General features: G+C 45.6%; 1 protein-coding gene across 4 annotated transcripts in view; it reads left to right on the forward strand.

Moving 5' to 3' along the window:
- FAM171A1 (family with sequence similarity 171 member A1) overlaps positions 1-25,018 on the forward strand; it is a 123,793-nt gene that overhangs the window by 71,731 nt on the left and 27,044 nt on the right. For 2 of the 4 annotated variants that reach the window (XM_074358456.1, XM_074358458.1), the window contains exons 2-5: positions 383-610; positions 5,809-5,901; positions 6,846-6,905; positions 20,472-20,630. In XM_074358456.1, the coding sequence (XP_074214557.1) occupies positions 383-610; positions 5,809-5,901; positions 6,846-6,905; positions 20,472-20,630 (540 nt within the window). The remainder of the gene's footprint in view (positions 1-382; positions 611-5,808; positions 5,902-6,845; positions 6,906-20,471; positions 20,631-25,018) is intronic. The other 2 variants (XM_074358459.1, XM_074358457.1) reach the window with 1 other exon arrangement.

Consider the following 25,018-nt stretch of genomic DNA (forward strand, 5'->3'; position numbering starts at 1 on the left):
CCTTCTGTAGCAGCCTGAGCCTTGCTTGGGCTGTGTTTGCCAGCAACACTGGGAAGGATACAAGAGCTTTGTGTTTGTTACACAGCGTCTTAAAGGGATAGAATTTTTCTCTCAAATGAGTGTTGGTGTGAGCAGGGAGGAGCCAAGAGGGAACCAGTGTGTGATGGGCAGTGGTTTTGAAGCAAACAGGAAATCATGTAAAGTAAAAAATGATCTCTAATAAGAAAATGTTTCCTTCTTAAAATGATTCATATTTTGGATATAGCTCTAGATTTTCTCAGCATGTTCTGCTTTCTTCCTGCCTTTGTGGTTGTAGCAGAATGGCTGTTGAAGTTGCCCAATTAATAGCTACTGTTTTTTTGTTGCTTTGTACTTCTTCCAGAGGTTACCCTGAAGGTCCACGTCAGTGATGCCAGCACCCATCAGCCCATCCCAGATGCCCTCATTGAGATTTTCACCAACCAGGTCTCCGTCGCCTCTGGCACCTCGGGGACAGATGGCATTGCCTTCATCAAATTCCAGTATAAGCTGGGCAGTCAGCTGATTGTCACCGCCACGAAGCACGCCTACGTGCCAAACTCTGCCCCATGGAAGCCAATCCGGCTACCCGGTAAGGTGGTCTTAACCTTTCTCTAAAACAGGGCTCGTGGTCAGGCTAGGGGTGGAGTCAGATACAGAAACAATTTTGTAAGTCAGACCATCAGGAGAATACTTGTTCATTCTCTGCCTTATCTCTGGGGGCCCCTTATGTGAAGGGAAGGTGGGATCCTGGTACAAGGCTGATTGGGGCTCTGTGTTACTAGATGCACAGTGGAACCGAAGCCTTTTCTGCTCATTTCCCCATCTCCGTTCTGAACCTTACTGATTGTAACTAGCCAGGGGAATTGGGGCAGTGCCCTGGAATGAGGCTTCCTCATCTTGCTTTAGGGGCCTGAGAGCAAGGCTGGCCAAAAGATGGGGAATGATGGCCAGACTCTTTCCCACCTTCTTACCTGCTAAGGAAGACCAGTCCTGTGTGTTTCCTCCACCTCAATACTCCCCTCCACTTTGGGCACTTCTTATCACCAAATGTGTGTGGATTTTTCCACACATCAAGCAATTTGCAGACTCTGTGACACCAGCAGGGTACTTACTTAGTAGATTCCCAGCCTGTTACAAAGGCTACAAAGGCATAGCTTTATGGAAGAGAGGTGTAGGGCAAGGTATGTGGAAGGGGCACGGAGCTTCCATGCCCTCCTCAGGTGTGCCACCCCTCCAGCACCTCCAAGTGTTCACCAACCAAGAATCTCACTGAGCCCCATCTTTTTGGGTTTTTATGGAAACTTCATTATATAGGCATGGCTGATTAAGTCATTGGTCATTAGTGTTTGACTCAGCTTCCAGGCCCTCTCCCCTCCCTGGTGGTCAGGGGGATGAGACTGAAAGTTCCAATCCTCTAATCACATGGTTGGTCTCCCTGGCAACCAGCTCCCATCCTTGGATTATCTAGGGGCTTTCCAAAAATCACTGTCTTAACTTAAACTCCCATTAAAAGGGACTTGTTATGAATAACAAATGGTCCTTTACTGCCCATATCACTTAGGAAATTCCAAGGGTTTAGGAACTCTGAGTCAGGAATGAGACCAAGACCAAATATATATTTCTTATTATAAATCACAAGATCATGTTACCATTCACCACTGAAAAGCCATCAGTCTACCACAAGGGGCAAGGATGGTGCCTGACATGGGTTCAGCTGGGGATGGTGGAGGTGGAGAGCAGCAGATGGTGCCCTCTCTGTCCCGTAAATTCAGGCTCCGTCTTATGCCTGGACCACATTCTCTTCAGGCACCATTGCTGCCAGGGTGGTAGGGGTTGGGGGAGCATAGGCTTTGGAAACCAACTTACCTGGTTTCTGGCTCCAAATATGTGCTCGAGCCCCTCTAGCTCTGATGCCCATCTCTGCAAAGTGGAGCTGATTCCACCTTGTAGAGTGATTCTGAGTTTAAAAGTAGTCAACAAAGGTGCACCAGCTTCCAGTGCCTAGTAGGTGCTCAATAAATATACAGCACCCAGCACCATGCCTGGCAAAATACCAACATTAGTGCTCATGTCTGTGCCCCTGGACATGCCCCATCAGTGTCCGCGCTGCCACTGGGGACACATGGGAGCTAAGTGTGACTGTGCGAGTCTTATCCAGCCCCAGAGTCTACCCTCATTCACAAAATTCTCTTTAGTTCACTTTATACTTAATAAATGCCTACTATGTGACAGACACTGCCCTGGCCACTGAGAATACAGATCTAGAAACTCAGAACTTGCCCCTACGGAGTTTATCATCTAGTTATAAAGTCAGCCACAGAAGCCAATTCCTTCGAATGGGATAAATGCTTTGATACATTTATGTGCATGTGGACGTAGGGGGTGCTGGGGAGGAACAGTTAGCCAGCGAGGTGAGTGAATGAAGGCTTCCTGGAGAGGCTGAGAGGGGATCTGAGTCTTGAAGATGAATAGATATTAGCATCAGAAGGTGCTTGTGAAAACATACAGATTCCAGGACTCAGTCGTTCAACTGGGGAGATTGACCCAGGAGTGTGTATTTCAAAAAGCATCTCCTACCCCTCCCAACCCCGCTGGACATCTATGGATAAAAATGTTCACTAAATTTTGTGACCACTGCTTTGAGAGCTATGGAAGTGAATTTGAAGTAGGTACAACTGAAGAAATCCTTTAGGAAAATTTTAGAGAAAAAGAGAGAAATCTGAGAAATACTCAACCCACAAAATCCCGAAAGCCTTGGAGAATGGATAGGAAAGACATGGGGGAAAGGATGAATTAGAACAAATGTAAGTTGAATGTCAGGTTTCTGGCTGGTGATAGTGGGTAGAATAACAGATGGGCACTGGGCTTGGGAGACCTGCCATGCTGCGGGTCCCTAAACTTGACTCCATTAATGCTGTAGGTTGAAAGACCCTTTTCCTCCCTCCCTGTGTGCCTCTCTCTCCCCAGGCTTGAGGCTCAGGCAAAGATGGATGGAAGTAGGGGTGGATGTGGGGGAGACAGGAGAAAGGGAATGAGTGTTGGGGTCACCACTGATGATGAATTTAGCATAGATTGGATTTGAGCTGCCTGTGGGATGCCAGGGGTGTCGGCCGTTAGTTTGCAAAGAGTTTGGAACTTATGAGATTCAGAGGTGGAGGTGTATTTTGAGGTCATTATCAGCATTGAGAGGAGACTCCAAACTGAGCTCCCCCAGAGAGTGGAAGGCAGTGGGCCTGGGACATAACCCTGAGGAGGCCAGCACAATAGGACCGATGATCCTTACTAAGTTATAATGAAAGAAAATGTTTGACCTCCCCCATTTTTCACACCGAAAAAAAATCACTGGAAACAGCCCAGAGCAGGGAGAAAGGGGTGGAGTTTAAATGGTATCCACATACCACAACTCCACCTTTGCTGGGAGCGCAGCAGCACAAAATACCACTGATTGTGTCACGGTAGTTAGGTTCCCCAAAGTCACCACGAACATTGAATTCATGAATCCCGAGTCATCTCTTCCAAAGGGAAATGCAGGGTTAGGTTCCTGAAAGCCTCCGGTCACAACACTTTCATCAACCAATCAGAACATCACCTTTACGTGTTTACGTGTCTTTCTGTTTGGAGATGCCTGACTCAATATTTATCAGTGGTTCCCGAACATTGCACCATAAACATTGTCTGAGTGAAGCTTGTCTAATGTGTGTTTCTGCCCTAAGGCACACCCCAGCCTTCAGGAAGGTCGGACAGCACTTCAGCACAACTCTTGGGGGCCATTTGAAATAGCGAAATCACCAACAAAAAATACAGCAGTGCAAAAACTTGGCGTTAAATAGGCGTCAAAAAGGACCCTGGCAGTCTGAGAGCTGAAACAAGAAGGCAGAGCGTGGCCGGGTTTGACCTCAGCTGGAAACATGCATGTCAGGAACTCAGATTTTTGGCCATTCTGCACATGTGCACAGAAGGCATCATGAATGTTGATTTGAGAGTTACAAAGAGACTTTAGTGAGTAGACACATATGCAAATACTCAATCCACAAATAAGAATCTGCTGTGCTGTAGTTATGTTCACTTTGACTTTGTTAATATGATCGTTTGAGAAAAAGCAACCATTTTCATCATACGCATTTTTTTCTTAAATGAGTAAATAATGGTTAAAATGTTGTTTAATTCAAAGAGTTTGGGACTAGGCCTGAAGGCACCTGGGTTCTAGGCCTGCCCGCCCCCAGCTATCCCCACACATGTAAGCCCATCACAGCTTTCTGAGCCTGAATCCTTTCTAAAACTAAGTCAATTAGACTGAATATGCTTCAAGGACCCCCCATGTCTTTCTTTTTCTCTGCGTGCCTTGTCCACATAACAAGATACCTGCTCTGTGCTTGTCTGCACTGTTATTCCTTTACTGTTCTCTCTGCAAGCTTGTCTTCTGTCCTTTAATGCCCAGCGTGGCTGTTTTCTGTTCTCAGGAGCCTTCGTGCCTCTCCCAGGTAGTTAGATGTTCCTCTCTCTCTACTTACTAAAAACAAGACATCAGTCGGTATCTCCTCTCTGATAGCTAAAATACCATCTGCCTGCAGATGTGAGCGTCTCTCTGCCACCTTCCACCCACCAGCGCGCTCAGTCCCTGTGAGTTCTGTAGTCCCTTCCCTCCTGCTCAGGAAGCCCCTGCAGGTGTCTCGCCCCTTCTCATCATACTCATTAGGAGAAATCATTTTTTCTCCTATACGTAGTAGGGCTTGAGGAACAGTGTGCTAGAGCAGATGCCTTATGTTTGGAAGTACCGAATGTTGTAGGTTAGAAATGTCTCAAAACCCTCTGTGATGGTCGCATACATCTCGCAAGGCCAGTCACAGGTGATTCTAACTCGGAGTGCCCCACAGGTTTTCAGGGCGCAGAAAAAGCCCTCAGGATCTGTGTGGACTCTTGAAGGGAGCAGAATTGTCCAGGCGTCTTCACTTAGAGAGGCAGGAAAATAAAACCAGAGTTTGGAGGTGAGTAGTTTCTTAGAGGCAGGAGCTATCTGGCTCTTTTTCCCTGATCGTTAGGTACCCTGTCATTGGTCAAAGGGATCGTTGTTAAAGATGGTTAAATTTACCCATGAAGTGATTATGTAGGATTTACCCAAGTTAGGGTTTCTCCCTTGAGTCCTGGCTCACACACATCCTTCCTCCCCCAACTTGGTAGAGATTTTTCTCCCAACTTTGAACCCCCAACATGAATTCTCTTTTTTTCTTTTCTTTTTCTGTGTTTCTATTTGAGATATAATTCATAGAACCATAAAATTCACCATTGTAAAGTGTGTAATTCACAATGTTGTGCAACCATCACCACTGCCTACTTCCAGACTATCTTCTTCACCTCCAAAAAAAACCCTCACACCCGGGTTTAAGCTCCCCAAAGCCTGTATCTTTGGGGCTTTCATGTAAAGTTCATCACATCAGCATGATCAATCATTAAGTGAACTCTCCACCCCCTCTACCCTCCCTGAAGGATGGGAGGTAGGGCTGAAAGTTCCAAAATTCTAATGTGGATTGGTCTTTTTGGTGACCAGCCCCGCTCCAGGAGCCCACCCAGGGTCTCCTCATCAGAACGAGAGACTCTGATCACTCAGGAAGTTCCAAGGTATGTAGGGGCTCTGTGTCAGGAGCCAAATGCATAATTATTATGTCACACTATTAAAAATCAATGCCATTGATGGATTTGAACTCAGAGAATCCAAAGAACGCCGAGTACTTAAAAAACTGGAGTGATTTAAACGTGAGAATTCCCTCATATCCATTTTTGTTTCTGCAGTATTTTCTTCACTGAGCCTTGGCCTGCTTCCAGAAAGATCTGCCACCCTGATGGTATATGAAGATGTTGTCCAGATAGTCTCAGGATTCCAAGGTACGTCTGAAGTTTAAAAAGAGAAGCGATGGTAACTTTGGGGCCAACTATTAAATTCTTATGGGGGATGGCTGTTGTCAGGGAGTGAGGGCAGTGAATGTGTCCACAGCTGGATGTAACAGTGTCTGTTGTCCCTGCGAATGGACAACACATTAGCATTCTGGTGAAGCTGCTGGCTATGACCTGGTTCCTTATAGACCCAGCCTTTCAGTGTACGAGAGGAAAGAGGGGCTCCACTTCTCTGTCCACACTGCATCTCTCCTCTCCAAAGGAGAGAATATTCCTTGTGGGATCAGGGTCCCCATCGGCCTCACTGACCAGTGGGCGGGGTCTCTCTTAAAAGGTTCATGGGCACTTGAGGGTATAGCGTTTCAGTTTTGCAAGATGAAATGGTTCTAGGGACCTGTTGCATGACAATGTAAATACACTCCACGCTACTGCACTGTACTTCAAACTGGTTAAGAGGTAAATTTAATATTGTATGTTTTTTACAATTAAAAAAATTTCCTCCACTAAAAAAAACCAAAAGGTTTAGTTTATAGGCATTTAAGTGTGCCCTGTTTCTCTCTCTTGTCCTTTTATTTTTTAATTCATCTCACACGCAAGGATGTGTGTAAATGTGACCGCACCCCTATAACTTCTCTTACAGAGAAGCTGGTGTAGAAGGTTTGTGGGACTCACCCTTTGGGTGGTATTGGGTTAGGGTTAGGTGTTGGGGTTGGAACTGGGAATAAGGCAGTGTCAAACATATTCTTGTGCTGAGATGATCAGTTTCTTCCATCTAAATCATGGGCCTGAGGATGATATTTGCTGGCTTTTAATGTTTCACCAAAGTAGGTTTTTTGTTTACTTTATTCCTTTAATACTGTTTTACACCTACCATATTCATGTGCCATTTGCAAGCGAAGTGACCTCATTTATTCTTTTTTTTTTTAATTGAATAGCTGTGGAAAAATTCACAGAAGTTAACATGCAGCTGCTGCTCTTAGAAGAGGTATATGAAGGTAACATAAGTAGAAACGCCTTGAGTTGAGTTTGGGAGAGAAAACAGAACAGAGAGATACAAATTTTCATGTCATCTGCACAGTAAAAGCCCTAAATTACCATCTTTTTTGCCCCTAAGAGAGAGCAGGGCAGGCCTGGGTCCTCAGTATCCTTTCACATCAGAACCACACGGTGGCCTAAGCCCGTTGGCCTTGGTACCTTCAATGTTTCTTTAATTAGCTTTGTTGTTATTGTTTCACAGCTGAAGGATAATGGTTCCCAGCCCCTACTTGTACTGAGATACAATTGAGATATACCTTAAATGATCTGATATATGTGTATATTACAAAATGATTACCACAGTAAGCCTCATTAACATCCATCACCTCACAGAGTTTTTTCTTGTGATCAGAACCTTTAAGATCTACTCTCTTAGCAGCTGTCTAATTTACAATATAGTGTTGTTAACTGTAGTCACCATGCTGTTCATTACATCCCCAGAACTTATTAATGTTATAACTGGAAGTTTGTGCCTTTGACCACCTTTACCTATTCCCCTCACCCCCCGCCACCTCCCACCTCTGGCAACCACCAATCTGTTTCTATGAGTTCTTTTTTTTTTTTTTTAGATTCCACTTGTAAGTGAGATCAGACAGTATTAATCTTTCTTTGTCATCCATTTCACTTAGCATAATACCCTCCAGGTCTACCCATGTTGTCCCAAATAGCAGGATTTCCTTCTTTTTATGGCTAAGTAATATTCCATTGTTTACATACACACTTCCTGTATCCATTCCTCCATCAGTGGACACTTAGGTTGTTTCCATGTGTTGGCTGTTGTGAATAATGCTGCCATCTTTGCCTGAATAAGTAACCTCTGACCCTGGTTGACCTCAGCTGCTCCTGGCCACACCAGAACACCCGCACATGGCTGGAGGAAGCCCTACAGCTGCATCCTCTGGTTCCACAGACCTCAAGTTGGGTATCAGCGCAGGACTGAAGACACTTCATAGCTACTTGTTTTCTGACTCTCCAAATGACTATTTCATAACCTCTCACTCCCACACCACTGTTCTCTCCCACTGTGTAGTGGGCAAGTGTTCACATTCATGCATCTCCAAAAGATGCTTCCTTGATCATCCTGTGCTCCAGACACTGCCCTGTTTCTCTGCTGTCCTTTTGGAAGGATTTTGCTCTCCTCATCTTGCTTTCTCATCTCTCATTGCTTCTTCAGCAATACCTTGGTCCAGTTTCCTTCCTTATTGCTTTGCTGAAGTCTTCTACAACCCCTAGACAGACAAACCCAAGGACTTGTCTCTCTTCCTCTCCCTGGATGTCTGCACAACATTCAACACTGACAACTAGTCACTCCGTCTTAGACTTTTCTTCCTGTCACTTTCATGACATCACCCCCTGAGTTTGTCTCCAGCTCCCGGTCACTCCCATGACTGTCCTGGGCCTGCATTTCTTCTTCTTAGTGCTCTCCCTAGAAGATCTCATAGACCCATGGCTTTAATGCTCCCTAGATACCGATTACTCCCAATTTCCTCCAAGATGGGGACCCTTATTTAACATCTCAACTTGGACATGTGGTCAGCATCTCAAAGTCAGCACAGACGCAGAGACTGCTTAATGTTTTTTACCTTCCATCTCAATAAATGATGTAAACATGCACCTCAGTGCTCAAGCTAAGACTCCTAGAATTACCCTTGACTCTTCTCACTTCTGGTTCTCTTGCAGAGCCTCTTCTCTCTGTCGGTGTTGCCACCATTTCCCCTTAGGAAACTGCAGTAGGTTTTTATCCACAGACTTTTTCTCCACAGTGTTACAGGGACCAAGTCACCTGGCTTCCATTCACCAGCGGTTTTCTCATTCTCCCATTGTCCTTGGAATAAACTCCTTACACTCAGAGCTGGACAGTACCCGGCCCTGAGCCTCTGGTGGCTGCTGCAGTCATCTGGAAGGTCAGCGTTGATGAGAAGGGGTGGAGGTTGTATTTATACACAGAGCATCCCACAGAGCAGCTTCCCTGTCCCCTCCCCCCATGCCTCCCCTTTGGCCCTCCATTTCCCACTGTCGACCTCTTCTCATTCACGTCCACCTTTGACAGGCACAGCACCCATGTGGGTCATCCCTTCCCAGTCTCCTTCCTGGGAGTGTCACCAACCTTAGCAAAGTGTTTGTGACAAGGGCTCAAGCTGCAGCCTACGGGGTCCATTGTTACGGCCACACTTTACCCATGGAGGCTTCCAAACCTCCTTGTCACCACCTGCTCTGCTCCTCACTGTCCCCTGCCAGCCCTGACACTGGGTTGTCCCCTCTGGTGGCTCTGAGGGGTTCATGAAGGACCTCCGCATCTGTGTCATAGAACATAGAGTTACAGTGAGCCTGGCCCTGGTAACCCGAGTAATTTCACAGTGATTATCCCTTGGTCTGCCCACACTCGAATTCCTTCTGCTGCCCATGTGTTGTCCATTTGCATTGCATGGCTTGTGCCCTTTTGCAGGCGCTGATCAGTCTCCACCCAGTCCACTGCAGTCGCCTCCAATTAGTGTGCTTGTGTCCACCCTCTGAGTTAGGACTGGAGTTGGACTTGAGAACATGAACAGACTTCCCACCTCTCTTATCTCCTTTCCAGCACACCTTGCACCAAACTGCCAGTCATCTTTCTGGGGCAGGTTGCATGTCTCCCACTCCCGTTGTGTCTCCCCTTTGCCCAGAGTTTGGAATCCCGTTTCCTTACACAGCGTGCACCAGCCTCAACCTCCCTGCTGAGGGCTCTTCTCCTTCATGCGCTGCGTTCTAGCCTAACTGAATTTCTTTCCCTGTTTTCCACCTGAGATTCCACACCCCATCCTCCCATCTGTCTTCAGACTCTCCTTGGACATCAAGACCATCTTCAGGGCCACCCCTCACAGGAGGTCTTTTCTGTGTCTTCCCTGGAGATGTGAGTCATGCCGTGCCTTGCCCAGGTTAGAAGGAAACAGAAAGTATGAGTCAGAAGAAGGGAGCCAGTTGGTAGCAGCCTGGGGACTCATGGAGTCATGTTGATAGCACAGCATTCAAGTGAAAGCTACAAACTCCTGCCATGCTGTCCCAGAGCTGCCCTGAGCCCTGAACCAGCCACTCCTGCACCTTCCATCCCTCTGACTCCAGCCTTGGAGTCCACACATCCCTGACTTCCTTATCGCCCCACTTGTCCTTATCAGTAACCAGAAGGGTGGATTAAAGCAACCCTCCAGCCGGGGGTTTGTGTGTCTTACCACAATACTGCCCTTTCTGCCATATTCGGTAGTGTACCTTACCTCCCTGACTGAAACTGTAAAGCCTGAGGGGCAAGGAGGGGGTCCCGTTCATCTGAACACCCCCAGAGCCAGGCCCATGCCCACCTTATGATTGGTACACAATGAGCAATTCATTGGCCGATTGAGCAAATAAATATTTAAAAATCGTCCAAATCCTACTGCTTTTTGCACTTCCTGTCTCAATCACTCACACTGCAGTTAATTATTTTCTTTGTTGTGGCTGCTACAAGAAGTACAGTTCACACACACACACACACACACACACACACAACACGCCGTCAGAGTATCCGAATAGCTCTTTCTCTCTCTAAGGAGTTAAGTATGGTGGTAGGATGAGTCCCAGGATGTAAGCCATTCAGGTAGTTTTTGTTATGGTTAATTTATTCAGTCTAGTGTATTACTCCCCTCCTGTATATAACCAGGAACGGAGAACCATTTATTTCTCCCTTTCTAAAAATCTCGTTTGCATTCCAGCTTTTTCAAATGATCAATATTTCACTCATTTTTTAACTTATCCTACTTCATGAGTTTAATTATTGCTAGTCGTGCTTTTCCTTGTCACAGTAGAGTTGAGGGATGGCAGGAATGATACCTGGATGGTTTTGACACTTGGAAGGAAAGTCATATGTAAATAAACCATAAATAAACCACCGTAAAACTGAATTGATAAATGATATATCGAATTTGTATTCTCAAACTGGAGGGTTAGGTACACTTGTTTAATGGAGTCAGAGGAGGAAAATAAATCCTTGATAATCAGAAATGTAAGTACTGCCAGTCATTGGAATTTTTGTGTTGCTTGGAGGTTATCATGGGTTAGACTCCCCCAAGGAAAGAAAGGTAATGTGGTGATAGTTTGGTGACTAAGCCTTATACACATTATGCGCATAGTTTTGAGTGATGTCCCATTGTTTGGTTTTCCGTGACACTGGAGTAAAAGATTTGACAGAACGGAGGCCACTGTCTGAGAGATGGAGATGAGAGAGGCAGGGATGTTGTCCTTGGGAAGATGCTGAAGGCTTCAGGTGAAGTTTTTGTTTTGAAATGTTTACAATCAAATAAAACAGAATAAACTCATGGTTGGTGAGAGTTTTCCTTTTGAAAAATCAAAAGACCGTTCACTTGTTTTGCTCTCTGGAGGTATGGTGTCTATTTAGATTCAAACTGTACACACCCTGAAACCATTCTCATCAGACTAGGTGAGACTGTGTGGAATGCCTTCACACGCACTGCGAGCGCAAGTTTCCAGTGGAACTGGCCTTAGCAGTCGATTTCATTTGAAAAATCACGTGAGAAAAAGTGGTTGTGCTATCATCATTAACGTTGTTTTATAAAGAAAGCCCAGAGCAATTTTACATTGTGGTGAAGGGAAGGGCCGAGGTAGTCATTGATTAACTGTAGGGATTTTTCCCATCAGAGGCTGGGTCTGAAAATGTGCTCCTTGTCACAGAATGCTTGCAAATTACTTTCACTTTTTTTTTTAACTTTTATTTTCTTATTGAAGCATATTTGATTTGCAATGTTGTGTTAGTTTCAGATGCACAATATAGTGATCTGATATTTTTACATATTATACTCCATTTAAAACTATTATAAAATATTGGTTATAGTCCCTGTGCTATATATTGTATCCTTTGTAGCTTACTTATTTTATGTCTGGTAGTTGATGCCTCTTAATCCCCTACCCCGCTGTAGCCCCTCCCTTCTTCCCTCTCCCCATTGGAAACCACTAGTTTGTTCTCTGTATCTGTGAGTCAATTTCTGTTTTATTATATTAAGTTATTTGTTTATTTTTTAGATTCCAAATATAAGTGAAAACATACCATTATTTGCCTTTCTCTGTCTCACTTACTTCACTAAACATAATACCTTCTAAGTCCATCCATGTTCTTGCAAATGGCAAAATTTCATCCTTTTATGGCTAAATAGTATTCCATTGTGTGTGTGTGTGTGTGTGTGTGTACCACATCTTCTTTATCCGTTCATCCATTGGTGGACATTTAAATTGCTTCTGTATCTTGGCTATTGTGAATAATGCTGCTATGAACATTGGGGTGCATGGATCTTTTCGAATTAGTGCTTTCATTTTCATAGGCTGTAAACCCAAGAGTCGAATTCCTGGATGATATGGTAATAATACAAGTGACTTTTAAACTTTGCAGTGAGATCCTAGGAGAGTGGAGAGAGAGAACATTTGTCAATGATTTCATAAGAATCATCTTCTTTGAGAGTGTTTTGTACTTTGCTGAGGAACGCACCCACACTGAAACCTTTCAGGAAGGAGTCTGGTGGTGATTCCAAAATTTAAATCTCAAGATTATGAACCATAAGGTATGAGTTGTTGCAATGTTGGAGACTGGAGTGGCAGCCAGCCTGCAGTTCTGCCTCCCAAAGCATCTGGCAGACCTTCAAGATGTCTCAGGAGAAACAGTATTTTGTTGTGATGATGGTAAATAGGTACCATAAAGATGCCCCAGGCTGCTCACAGCCACACTGCATCCGGCCAGCTGACAGTGGTGTCCGTCCTCTTTGCTGTTCTTCTTACTGTCCCCTGGACAGTCCCTTTTTCACTCCCCAGGCAGCTCCTGTCAGCCCTCCCACCCCACACTCCCCACTTTCGTGCCCTCCTCTTAGCAATGACCTTGACAATGGTTCCCGGGAACATAGAGGCCATCAGGGAAGACTGCCTGTGGTAGCCTTCCTTCTACCCCCTCTCCTAAGGGGACTTTGTGACATGTCTCCCTGTCCTAGGAAATCCTTCTTAGTCCCTATTACTCATTTCCTTTTCCTCCCAAACTTCGGAGCCATTTGCCCTTGAGAATTTTCTTTAGAGATTTTTCATGCTGAGTTCGTGGAGATGGAGCTGCCAGCTCCCACGGCCTCTTTCCGGTCCTGGTCCTCCCGGCCTCACCCAAGCCTGTCCTTCCTCCTGAATCTCCCCTCCCTCACCGACTCTCAGTGCCCATCTCTCGTTCACTGCTTCTCCTCCTCCTCCCTGGGCTCTTTCTTCCCTGCATCTACCTATTCCAAAAGCAGCTTTCAACTCCAGTCACCTCTTCTGTGTTGGTGCCCAGGGCCCCTGTCTTCATTTGGAGCTTTATCATTTCTTGCCTGGATGTTTCACAAGAGCCTCCTGGCTGGTGGCTCTGACTCTACAGTTTCTCTACCCACTGTCTTCCCCGCCTCCGCTACCAGAACTGGTTGGAAACAAACTCAGTTCTCTCATTCCCGTCCCAGTAACCCCCATAGACTCTCCTCTGCAGGTCATCTCAAGTTCATACTCCTGATCAGGACGTACCAGGTCCTTCACAGCCTCCCCCTTGCCCAGAGCCCATGCAGCCTGCACCAGGCTCCTAAGGAATCCTCAGCCTCCAGAAACAGCCTAGATGTCACCCCTGGAACTTCTGTCCTGGCCGGTGGGTGGCGCTCTCCTGAAGTTTCTGCTGAACTTTTGGGGCATAGTTCTCTATTTTGGCATCTAAGGTGCTATGATGATTCAGCCATTTCCATGGCTACCTTCTCTAGCCTTGAGCTCCAGGACGTCAGGGCCTTCATATCCTCACGTATCCTATGCCTGCAGCCAAGGAGACCCTATACGTGTTTTCTGGGTCGTTCTGAGGATGCTCAGTATCTCGTGCAGTCTTCTCAGTCAGAAGCAATTCCCCACCCACCCCCAGGGGCAATGTCTGGGGACATCTTTGATTGTGACAACTTGGGAGCCGCTGTTGGCATGTAATGGGTGGAGGCCAGGGATGCTGTTAGACATGCCCCAGTGCACAGGACAGCCCCTGTGTCCCAGCAAAGAAGCCTCTGGCCCAAAATGCTAATAGTGCTGAGAATGAGGGACCCTGACCTGGTCGGAATTGAGAGACCACTATTAGGATCCAAGAAATTGCCCGGAATAACTAACCTTTACATTTAATTCTGTGAATATTCCCAGGACATGATGCCATGTGTTTCACAGAATACCTGCTCTTAAAGAGCTCCATCTAAAAGGGGAGAGGAAGGAAGGAGAGGGTAGCTCAGTGGTAAAGTGCATGCTTAGCATGCACGAGGTCCTGGGCTCAATCCCCAGCGCTTCCATTAAAATAAATAAATCAATAAACCTAATTACCTCCCTCTCACCAAAAAAAAAAAAAAAAAAGTAAATAATTTTTTAAAAATAAAAGGGGAGAAGAGATGAGAAATTATTGCTGACCCTACACCCATTATGTACCAGGAGGCAGTATAATGACCTAACATCAATCACAACAGCCATATTATGAAACAGGTATGATCCATACCCGTTTTACAGATAAAGGACCCAAATCCTAAAGCCACTCAACTCAAAGTTGGAAAAGGAAGATTTAAACAGTGATTCTGCTGCTCGTATTGTCTTCTCATGGTGCCCCTGGTTAGGGAGATGCTCAAATATCCAAAGAAACATAATACAAGGCGCAGAAAGTTCAGTGCTGTAAAAGATATACAAACAGAGTTTAGAGCTTGGGGTGGGGTCCAACGGAGAGGTGGCCTTTCAGGTGCATCTTGGATGAGGCGTAGGATCTGCAAACAGAGACAATGGGGAGAAGCTCTGACGTGGAGAAGGACATGGTCTCACCCACAGAAGCAAACAGAATGACTCTGGGCCTCTCTGGCCTTGGCTTCCTCCTCCATAAAGAGAGGAGAGAGCTCCTTCTTCCCAGGATTTTTGTGGATTGTGAAGTGAAATAGTATGTGCATAAGAACTCTGTAAGTTCTAAAGCACAGAACTGTACCTCTGACGGGCCGGGGAGCAGCAGTTTGGGTCTATGCTGGTCTATGATTGTTGCTGCCGTTGTTAGTTTGATAAGTGGTGGATCCACTGAAGGTTTCTGGGCGAGGAAACAATGTGATTAGAGTGGAATTCAAGAATTGTCAGTAGATGAGGTGGGAATGGGGTAAGGCTGAAGCTCAAGGGAAGTTAGGAGATTTCTGGCGATAGTTGAGACGGGGGTAAGTAGGGTAATGTTGGGTGGAGGCAGAAAGGGAGGAAAAGATGATGCTAGAAACATTGGTAAGAGAAGACTGGGCAGTCCTGACACTTGGGCGAATGTGCAGAAGAGGAGAAGGGAGAATGATGGTGATGACCCAGAATCAAACCCGGGTGTTGAGGGGAATGGGGTTTTGTTAAGCAAGAGAGAGGGTAGGTGATCATTTTAGATGGCCTGACAGGCGTCCAGGTCAAGGTGTCTGGAAGGCAGAGGAGTTGCAGACGTGGGCTTGGCAGAGTCCCAGGCGGGACAGGAAAGTAACCGGGGAGACTGCAGCAGTGGCGACGCGTCGGCTAGGAGGGGGCCAGGCTTGGCAGAGGCCGATGTGGAGCCCTCTGGCAACTGCTTCACTGCACGTGGGAGAAGGAAAAAGCACTTGCAGAGGAGAAAGCGAGCCAGCTCTGGAGAGAACAGAGTCCAGGACAGTGAATGCCACGAGTGGGGGCTTCTGGGCGAGGGCAGTGAACAGTGTACACCATTGTGAGGAGCCGAGGGGCTGGAGGCGGAGAGAGGGTCACAGGGTTAGCAGATTATACAGTCGTCAGCAGACATTTCCAAAAGCAGTGTGTGTTGGGGGCAACATCACTGGGGGTTGGGTGGAAGGAGAGGAGGCTCATGGGGATGACAGAATTAAAGCCATGTTGAACTGGGGAGGGAACCTGGTACAGAGAGGCGAAGGCAAGAATACTGGCAGTAAAACAAGCAAAAACTAGGACAGTCGGGTTGACCTTGGAGGGGAGCAGGGACAGAAGAGGCTGAAGAGGAGAGGGAAGAAAGATTTTAAAGTGCAGACAGAGGAAGTGGTGGCCCCAGTGTTTTCAGTGGGGTTTGGTCTGAGTGTTTGGGGCGGTGGAGCCCCAAGTTTGAGAAGAATGGAGGACATTTGAAACAGCTGCTGTCGAAAGATGGGGGAGATGCATCCTGTCCCCTCCATCCTCCTACCCCCCACCCCATCCAATCATGTCCCTCCTGAAATGTGTGGGAATTTGGCAGCTTTCATACATGAATTTAGGCTTAAGAACGTAACTGCCTTCCCCAACCCCACATATCCCTACTTTAGATTTTATTTACACTCTGGCTTAAAATACTTCGACGCTTACAGTCCTCGGATGTTCCTTTGGTCAGTTCACCAGTCCGAGTCTTGCCTGTGCTCCAGGGGAAATGTCTTTGATCCTGCAGAGGTATCAGGGCCTGCTGGTCACAGCAGGTGTCAAATCACACCTGCTTCTGGTGAGCCTGTCCCAGCGTCACCTTCTGTGCCCCCCCCACCCCCCTAGCCACAGAAGACAGACTCGGATGTCTGGCCAAGGAGCAAGTTCTCCTGCCCAGAAAAGGGAAGGGAGGCACTGGGGAGAGAGGGAAGGCAGAGCTGGCAGGGGAGAGTTGCATCTGCCACTGAAATGCATGCTAAAGCAAGAGATGAAGAGAAACCATGAGAGAGACAGAGACAGAGATGGAGACATATGCACAGAGACAGAGAAGCAGAGAGAGACACACACAGAGACAGACAGAGGCAGACACCCATAGAGACAGAAGGACAAAACTGAGATGATATATGACATCACTCATATGTGGCATCTAAAAAATAATCCGAATGAATCTATTTACAAAGCAGAAGCAGACTCACAGACATGGAAAACAAACTTACAGGGACCAAAAGGGAAAGGGAGGCGGGGAGCGATAACTTAGTGGTGTGGGATTAACAGATGCAAACTACTGTACACGAAAGAGATAAGCAGCGAGGATTTCTGTGTAACACAGGGAACAAGATTCAGTATCTTGTAATAAATAACCTAAAGTGGAAAATAGTCTGATGAAATATACATATATAACTGAATCTCTTTGCTGTATACCTGAAACTAATACAACATTGTAAATCAACTATACTTCAATTTTTTTTTTTAAGTGAGGAACCCATGATAAAAGTCACCTATTTAAAATTGCCTTCAATCTGAAAGGAATACCTTTTTAGATAGAATTTAAGCAGAACTTTTTAAAACTAAGACTTCAATTTATTAAAAATTTACTTTTTATTTTTAAAAGGTTTATTGGGATATAATTTTTAGCCCAGAAAATTTCTATTTTTAATTGTTAAGTTTGATCAGTTTTGACAAAATTATACAATAGTGTAACCATCAACACAAACAATATATAGAGCATCTCCAACCCCTTCAAAAATTCCTCAAAATCCTTTATAATCAATTGCCTCCATCCCCTCGCAGCTCCTGGCAACCATTGATTTATTTTCTGCCTTTATAGTTTTGCCTTTTCCAGCATCTCATCTAAATGAAGCCACATAGTGTATAGATTTTTGTGTTTGGCTTCTTTAATTGAGCATAATGTTTTTGAGATTCATTCATGTATCCTGTAGGTTATGTATTAGTAGTTCATTACATTTAATCAGTGAATAGTGTCCCAGTGAAAAATAGAAATTAAAAAAAAAAAAAAAAAAGAATTTGGATGAGACCCTCCAGGGGCTGGAGATCTGGGAATAACCTTGGTTGTGGTCTCTGGGTTCAAGGCTGGTCCCTTTAGGTCCTGGCTGGGCTGGTTTCCTGGGGTTCAGCGTGTTTCCCCTTCATCTTTCTGCACCCTCCCCCTTTCCATGGTCTAGTCTGAGTGGGTTTCTGTGCCTTACAGCCAACGGAGCCTTCCCAGTGAGCTCAAACTGCCCATCGCAGGGGGCTTGTGCTGGGGCAGCCGGCCTGGCCTCTGCTTTCTGCTTTGACCCTTGTGAGGACAGCCCCTCCTTGCACTGTCACACTTCAGACACGCCATCCTTTTCTTCATAGTAGCGAGTTCTCTGTTTCCCTGTGTCTGAAACCCAGGAGTCAGCGGCATTGTTTAGACTGAAAGACAGTGGAGAAAGGGAAATAAGTCACAGAATGTTCACTATCATTGAAAGAAAATGATAATAGCAACAGAGAATGTTGTCGGGGAGTCGGGGGAGCGGAGGTGGAAAAGAAAGGGTTCACTTTGACTTTCCATGTCTGAGGTGTCTGAGGGCAGCTGGGAGAAGCAGACCAGGCAGGCAGCAGGCGCAGGAAGCGGAGGGGAGGGCTCAGGGGAGGCCGCCGCTCCCAGCCCGGCATGGAGCAGTCCCGGGAGCGTGAGGCGTCCAAGCTCTGTGTGGTCCAAGGAGGTGACCGCAGGAGACACCAATGTCCTGTGAAACCAGAGGAAAGAAGGAGCAGACAAAGAACTGAAAGTTAAAGGATATAGCTACATGGATGCCAGTGTGTCACCATAGCTTTATTGTAGGGACCAAGAAAGGGCACTGATGATCTGAAACAGGACTGAGGTGTGTGTCTGCTTGGTTTCAGGAGGCAACTGGATTCTAAAGGACTGTGGTGAGTTTGGGCACCTGGCTCCCATGAGCTCTAAAGTTGGATCTGTGTTTATGGAGAACCAACCAGTCACTTGCAAAGTGTAATCAGTGATTTTCAGGAGATGGGGTGGCATCGTGACGTGACCACCTCTGCCATAAGTGGTCAAGGCAGCCTGCCCTGTAAATAAATCTGTCTTTGTGGTGAGTCCATTCGGCTTTTGTGGCCTCACCTGTAGGAAGAGACTTGGACTAGTTGATCCTTTGAGATCCAAAACTCCTTTATTCTAGAACATTTCTAGTAGGCTTATTCCCCTCTTGAAATACTGAATACTACTCAGCCATAAAAACCGACAACATAATGCCATTTGCAGCAACATGGATGCTCCTGGAGAATGTCATTCTAAGTGAAGTAAGCCAGAAAGAGAAAGAAAAATACCGTATGAGATCGCTCATATGTGGAATCTAAAAAACAAAAACAAAAACAAACAAACAAACAAAAACAAAGCGTAAATAAAGGACAGAAATAGACTCACAGATAGAGAATACAGACTTGTGGTTACCAGGGGGGTGGAGGGTGGGAAGGGATAGACTGGGATTTCAAAATTGTAGAATAGACTACACTGTATAGCACAGGGAAATATACACAAAATGTTATGATAACTCACAGAGAAAAAAATGTGACAATGAGTGTGTATATGTCCATGAATAACTGAAAAATTGTGCTGAACACTGGAATTTGACACAACATTGTAAAATGATTATAAATCAATAAAAAATGTTAAAAAAAAAAAAAAAAAAGAAAGAAAGAAAGAAAGTTTCTGACCCAGAGAGAAAGGGAGCTCTGGTGTTGACATGAAGACCATGAACCCTGGGCAGGGCTGTTGTGTCTGGACAGCCATGGTCGGGGAGAGGGAGCCCCCGGCTGACCACATGGAAACGCGGGCTCCCTCAAGCCTGGGGTGGGACCGCCGATGATCAGAACATCAGGGCAGACCACCGCTTTTAAGGAACCACTTTATTTCAACAATGTGTATTTCTGTTGGTAAATGCTATAGCTCTCATCTCTATTAATTTTTGTCTTAATGATGTGTTTGCTGGGTTAGTGCAAAATGATTTAGCACATTTACATCTTGTGACTGTCGCTACAGCATAGATTAAAAACAGGTTCAGGTTTTACAGTCAAAACAACATCTGGTGCAAAGTCGAAGTACTGATGGTGTCACAAGGGTAACTGTCTGAACTGTCTGAACGGGACCGTGGGCTCCACCCATCTTTCTGCATAGAACTGAGTTTGCCAAAGGGAGCAGTTCCCGCATCCTTGCAAGAGTCTCGTCATAAAAACCTCAGTGTAATCCCTGTCGAGTAGTATGCTCCCCACCGGAATAGATGGGCTTCCAAAAGGCAGCTTCCACTGGCGGGAAAGGCTTCATCACTGTGGGCTCTAGTTTGAGGTTCTTGTCCGGCTGCACCTCTGTCTCCTGGCTCTGCTGCAGTTTGGTCTGTGCACTTACACCAGGTTTTACCAGGAAGACCAAGAATGTGTTTGAAATGGTATCAAAGGGTTTCTCTTGCCTTGTTTGTATCAAGAGATTAATTGTCATCTACTCGTTTCACTTACGTGGACTTTCTTTCCCCAAACGTTACCCGTATCCACAGGCGAAGGCCGGCCAGTGAAAAGACTGTTCACAAATAGAGCTTTTTGTGAAAAACCTAAATCATATCCTGTGTCAAACCAATGTGACAATGGGCTATTATTCCTCTCCCCATAATAGCATGTTGTCACATCTTTGTGCCCCGCGTGAATGGGCGAGGAGAGGAGACGTGGGGAGGAGTGGGGGCGGGGGAAGGCACACTGAGATCTTAGAGAAGCCTTTCCTGGGGTTTGCGTTTTCTAAAAACAGAAACTGCTCCTCTGGGAGGTAATTCAGACGTTAATTTCCACAGGTGCCAGGCCACAGCCTCGTGTGCATTTCCAGAGACGAGCCCTGCGGCTGCCTGAGAACACCAGCTACAGTGACCTGACTGCCTTTCTCACGGCCGCCAGCTCTCCCTCAGAGGTGGACGGGTTTCCTTATTTGCGAGGATTAGATGGAAATGGAACAGGTAATCGGAGTCTCCTCTCTTTGCACCTGGCGTAGCAGTAGCACCTTTGTATGTGGCTGGAGGTGTGAGTCCTAAGTGGGAGAAGGTCCAGAACAGGAGATCTGTCCAGATCCAAGTGCATGGGAACTGTTATTTGAGGAATTCAGTCTGTACCACTACAGGGTTGAAGTTCAGTGAGTTTGTCTCCCTGAGCCTTTCTGCTGGTACCAGTTGCCTTAAGCACCTTCTCTGAGCTCCCTTTTGGGCAGACTAAATGTATTTAATGCCTAGAAGTTCTTTTAATTGAATTTTTTTAAGAGTCAGATCAGAGTTAGAGGTTTTCTGTCCACCTGTCCTCAGCCTTGTCCCAGGACTGTGCATTTGGTAGAGCAGCCTGTCCTTTGTGCAGAGGTGTGAGGCCCTGCCCTGCCGCTTGTCACAGATAAGAGGGGAGGGGGCGGGTGGCACTGGGCCTGATTCGGAGAGGGGCACACTAGTGCTCCCACCCCACCAGTGAGCCCTTCAGAGTGGGGAGCCTCTGGGCGCTGCTGGCTGAGTCCAGCCAGCCTCTTCTCCCATCCTCCCTTTCTTTGAGTTTGCCATCTCTCTGCCTTCCACTCAGCAGAGAGTGGTCAGCCTTTATAGCTGATTGTGAATTGTCTCCTGGCAGACTTCTGAGTCAGCCCAGTCATTCTCACCCTGTGCTGGCAGGACACACATTGCCCGAAGATCAGAGAAACTCAAAGCCACCAGCCAGAAAATAAGTAATAATTCCTTATTTGTAAACGACTACCTTCTACCTCTGTCCGTGGCCAGCAGAGCTTGGTGCAAATGTGGTCCCTGGTCATCCTTTTGATGAAGGAGGGTGGTAGAGTCTGGAGTCCTGAACCATTTTCTTGTTTCCACTTCCCTTCTTTTCCCCGACACTTTATACTTGTCGCAGCATAAACTAGAAAACCAGAGACCATTCTGGGTTAAATCCCTGCTAGGAAACTACGTTATTGCATTTCCCAGGGACGTTTTGATTGAATTTCACTTAATTGTCCAGTGCTTTACATAAATGGATCATCCTGCAGAAGCTTTTTAAAACTATAACATCTGATCTGTTTTTGTAGAATGTTAATAAATATTCTGGTTATGAATCAAGGTGACCTAGTGATTTGTTACCTGCTTTTCTTCCTTCTGCGGTACCTGTTTTGAGAAATGTTTCTTCTCCCTTTAGCTTTTGTATGATAATGATGCCATGAATATGTCAGTCACTGGCCACCAGACAGATGCATATTGGTCATCTTAACTGAACATTACCAGGGGAAATAATGTTGACTTTTAATTTAAATGGACAGGCCTAGGAGGAAAGTAGTGTTTCAGGGAACATGATAAAGTACAATCTGAGACCATCGTGAAACCTCCATCCAGGCTCCCCGACAACACAGTGCTCCAACATGAAACCTCAAGCTGGAGGGATGACCTCATTCCTCAGAGCGCATTCATTTTTCCGTGCCCCAATTCCAAGAGCTCTTGAATAAGTTATGAAATCCAGGACAACGATGGGGGGAAGAGGAACACAAGGACGTAGGACTATTGATTTTAGGGGAGTTTGTTTTATTTTAAAATCACTGTGTTATTTCAGAGGGAAGAGAGAAGATGTTTGCAAGGCTATATTCAACTTGTTTTCTGCTGAAGTAATTGGCCAGTTGACCTAGGAAGAAGCAGACCGCCTAGTAGGAAAGGCAGAAACAGTGTGGGTTCTGCTTAGCATCCCAGCAGCCCACCAACTGGGGCTACTGTTCTGCCCCACGTTTGCCTCTGGTTTTATGTTTCATATCTGAGAGATTTGCATCTGAGAGGTTTCAACTTCACGTGAGAGCCTGGACCACACAAACCCATGTGAGATGACAGGTCGTAACTGGAATTCAGTGAAGTGAATGGAGGCCACAAATTGACTTGGAGATGGGCTGGTTTCCCTGGCATGTCCTAAACGAGGTTGTTTCCTAAACATTAGAGGGAGTTTCCTAGGACATTAGAGGGAGTTTCCAGAGTTGTAAACAGAGAAACACAGCCGTCTGGAGATTTCTACCACTCCATCTCATTCGTTCCTGCCCATCTTCTCAGCATCACGCTCTCCCTGGTGGTTGCTAAGAAAGCACAGAACTGATCTGTGATGTTCTCAAGGGGTTTTTAAGAAACCTTCTGCTAGTAGCTCCAGGAAGACAGAGAAGAATGAGTCTATGACTCGTGCAAGATTTCCCCACAATCCAGAAAGTTTGATAATAGAGTGCAAAGCCAAAAGAACCTTAGATGCTGTCTGAGCAAAGCCCCTCTTGTTCTAAGTGATGAGTTGGAGGCCTCCTAGCTTGGTCCAGTGGTGCTGCTTTTGCCTGATAGACACCTGTCTTTATTCAGACATGTCAGGAGTCAGGTACCATCAACGTGGAACAGGAAGGGAAGACTTGTTATATGTAGAACTCAGTGTTTTGTGAAGAGTTGCCATCTCATAATGAGGGCTGGAAAGGGAACAATTTAGCCCTTCAAAGTATGAATGGTTCCAGAATAAAGAAAGTGGGAGGACAGAGGGGCCTTTGGAAGGAGCAGAAACACTAAGAGAGGAAAGAGACCCCCAGAAGGCAGATATAGGCGCCTGCGATGTCTTCAGAGGACTTCTTAAAGATTGTTAAATCACATGCACCTGGCGAAACTGCTTTACATGAATGTGCCCCTTTCTGCAGTGTTTTACTTACTTCTGAATGTTTATGGTGAAGGTCATTTCTTTCCATAGACTCAGAGGAAAGCATCTAGTCCAACCTCCTTAGTTTTGCAGATAAAACAGACCCCCTAGAGGAGTGAAGTAACATGCCAGGGGCCACCTGAGCAGTTGGTGGCGGATCTGGTACTGAAACCTTGGCTTCCTAGGCCAGGGATGTGCAAGGTCATTGGAAGGGAAAATCTGGGGATGACGGGATTCCATTTCCAGGAATCAAGAGGCAGCGTTAAGTGGGAGGAAGGGATGGAGGATGAGTCCGGAGTGCCTTTCTGCTCTACCTGCTGCGTCCCTGGACAGACTTCCTGCTGTAGGTTTGATGAAAGGAGCAGCACTATCTAACTGAAAACCTTATCTCTAAATTGTTTATACAAAGGCTAGTACATGGCCACCAGACAGATGCATGTTGATTATTTTAAGTGAACATTACTAGGGGAAAAATGTTGACTTTAAATGGACAGACTGAAAGGAAAGTAGGGGAACGTGCTAAAGTATGTGTTCTGAGACCATCAGGAAACCTCTATCCAGCCTTCCCAGCAACACAGTGCTCCAACATAAAACCCAGAGCTGGAGGCATGACCTCATTCCTCGGAACTCATTCAAGTTACTTAATTCCTCTTTGTTTTAAGTTCTGTCTCATCCAGATGGTCTAACAGAGCCTAGAGAGATCCACTGGAGACCTGGCTTTGCTTCTGGGTCAACTTTGGGCAATTGGCACATTTAGGTCCCCATCTCAAGGTCATCTCCATGTTGACCAGCAATATGATAAATTCTAGGTTTTGGTTTTCTTCGCCCTAAACTGAAATGGCCAGAATAAAAGATTTCAGAACTTGAATCCATGGTTCCAATGTGGACGTTTTGATGAAATCCTCATTTCCATGCCTTCCCCTTCATTGGAAAAGAGAGATGGCTGTAAATCATGAAAGACAGCGCTCTCACTACTGTATAGAAATGGCTCTACGAAGGAGTTAGCGATGACTCTCTGAAACTTTAATTTTCACAAGAAGGGGAGGGTGGGTACAGCTCAAGTGGCAGAGCACATGCTTAACATGCACGAGGTCCTGGGTTCGACTCCCAGTACCTCCTCTAAAAAATAAAAAAATAAGAAAAACCCTAACTACTACCCCTGAAAAAAATTTTTTTAAATAAAAATAAAATAAGATTCACTAGCTTTGCTTTAAATGTTTAAATTTACTCCTAATTGGGTATTTGCACTAGTTCATGTGGTTGATAGGTAGGTAGGTATGTAAGTAGTTTAAAAAGAAATCCTGTAAATTATCTCCTAATATAGCTTAACTTTTCCTGTCACTGTGTTTTTGTTGCTGTGTTCAAGGCGAGATTTTAAATTATGACAAAATACATTTTGTATGAAATATTATACTTCACTGGAGAAATTTTTTTCTCAAATGGATCACTTAAGTGTGTAAATACAGTATCGCTCTCATAAGCATTCCCCAATTTATCTGTAGACAGTCATTAAAGCACTGGCTTGGAAAAAAAAGGCCTCTAATGTAGAATAATAGGTCTATTAAGTTCCTTTTAAACAGATCAAAATAACAATGGCAACCAAAATAACTCATAAACACTTCAAGTCTAAGTTTTCAATAGTGTACTATTAGACGAAGTAACCTGACATTTTGAAGTACTCCTT

Source organism: Camelus bactrianus, chromosome 35, assembly GCF_048773025.1.
Source record: "Camelus bactrianus isolate YW-2024 breed Bactrian camel chromosome 35, ASM4877302v1, whole genome shotgun sequence".
In the NCBI taxonomy this organism is placed as follows: Eukaryota; Metazoa; Chordata; class Mammalia; order Artiodactyla; family Camelidae; genus Camelus; species Camelus bactrianus.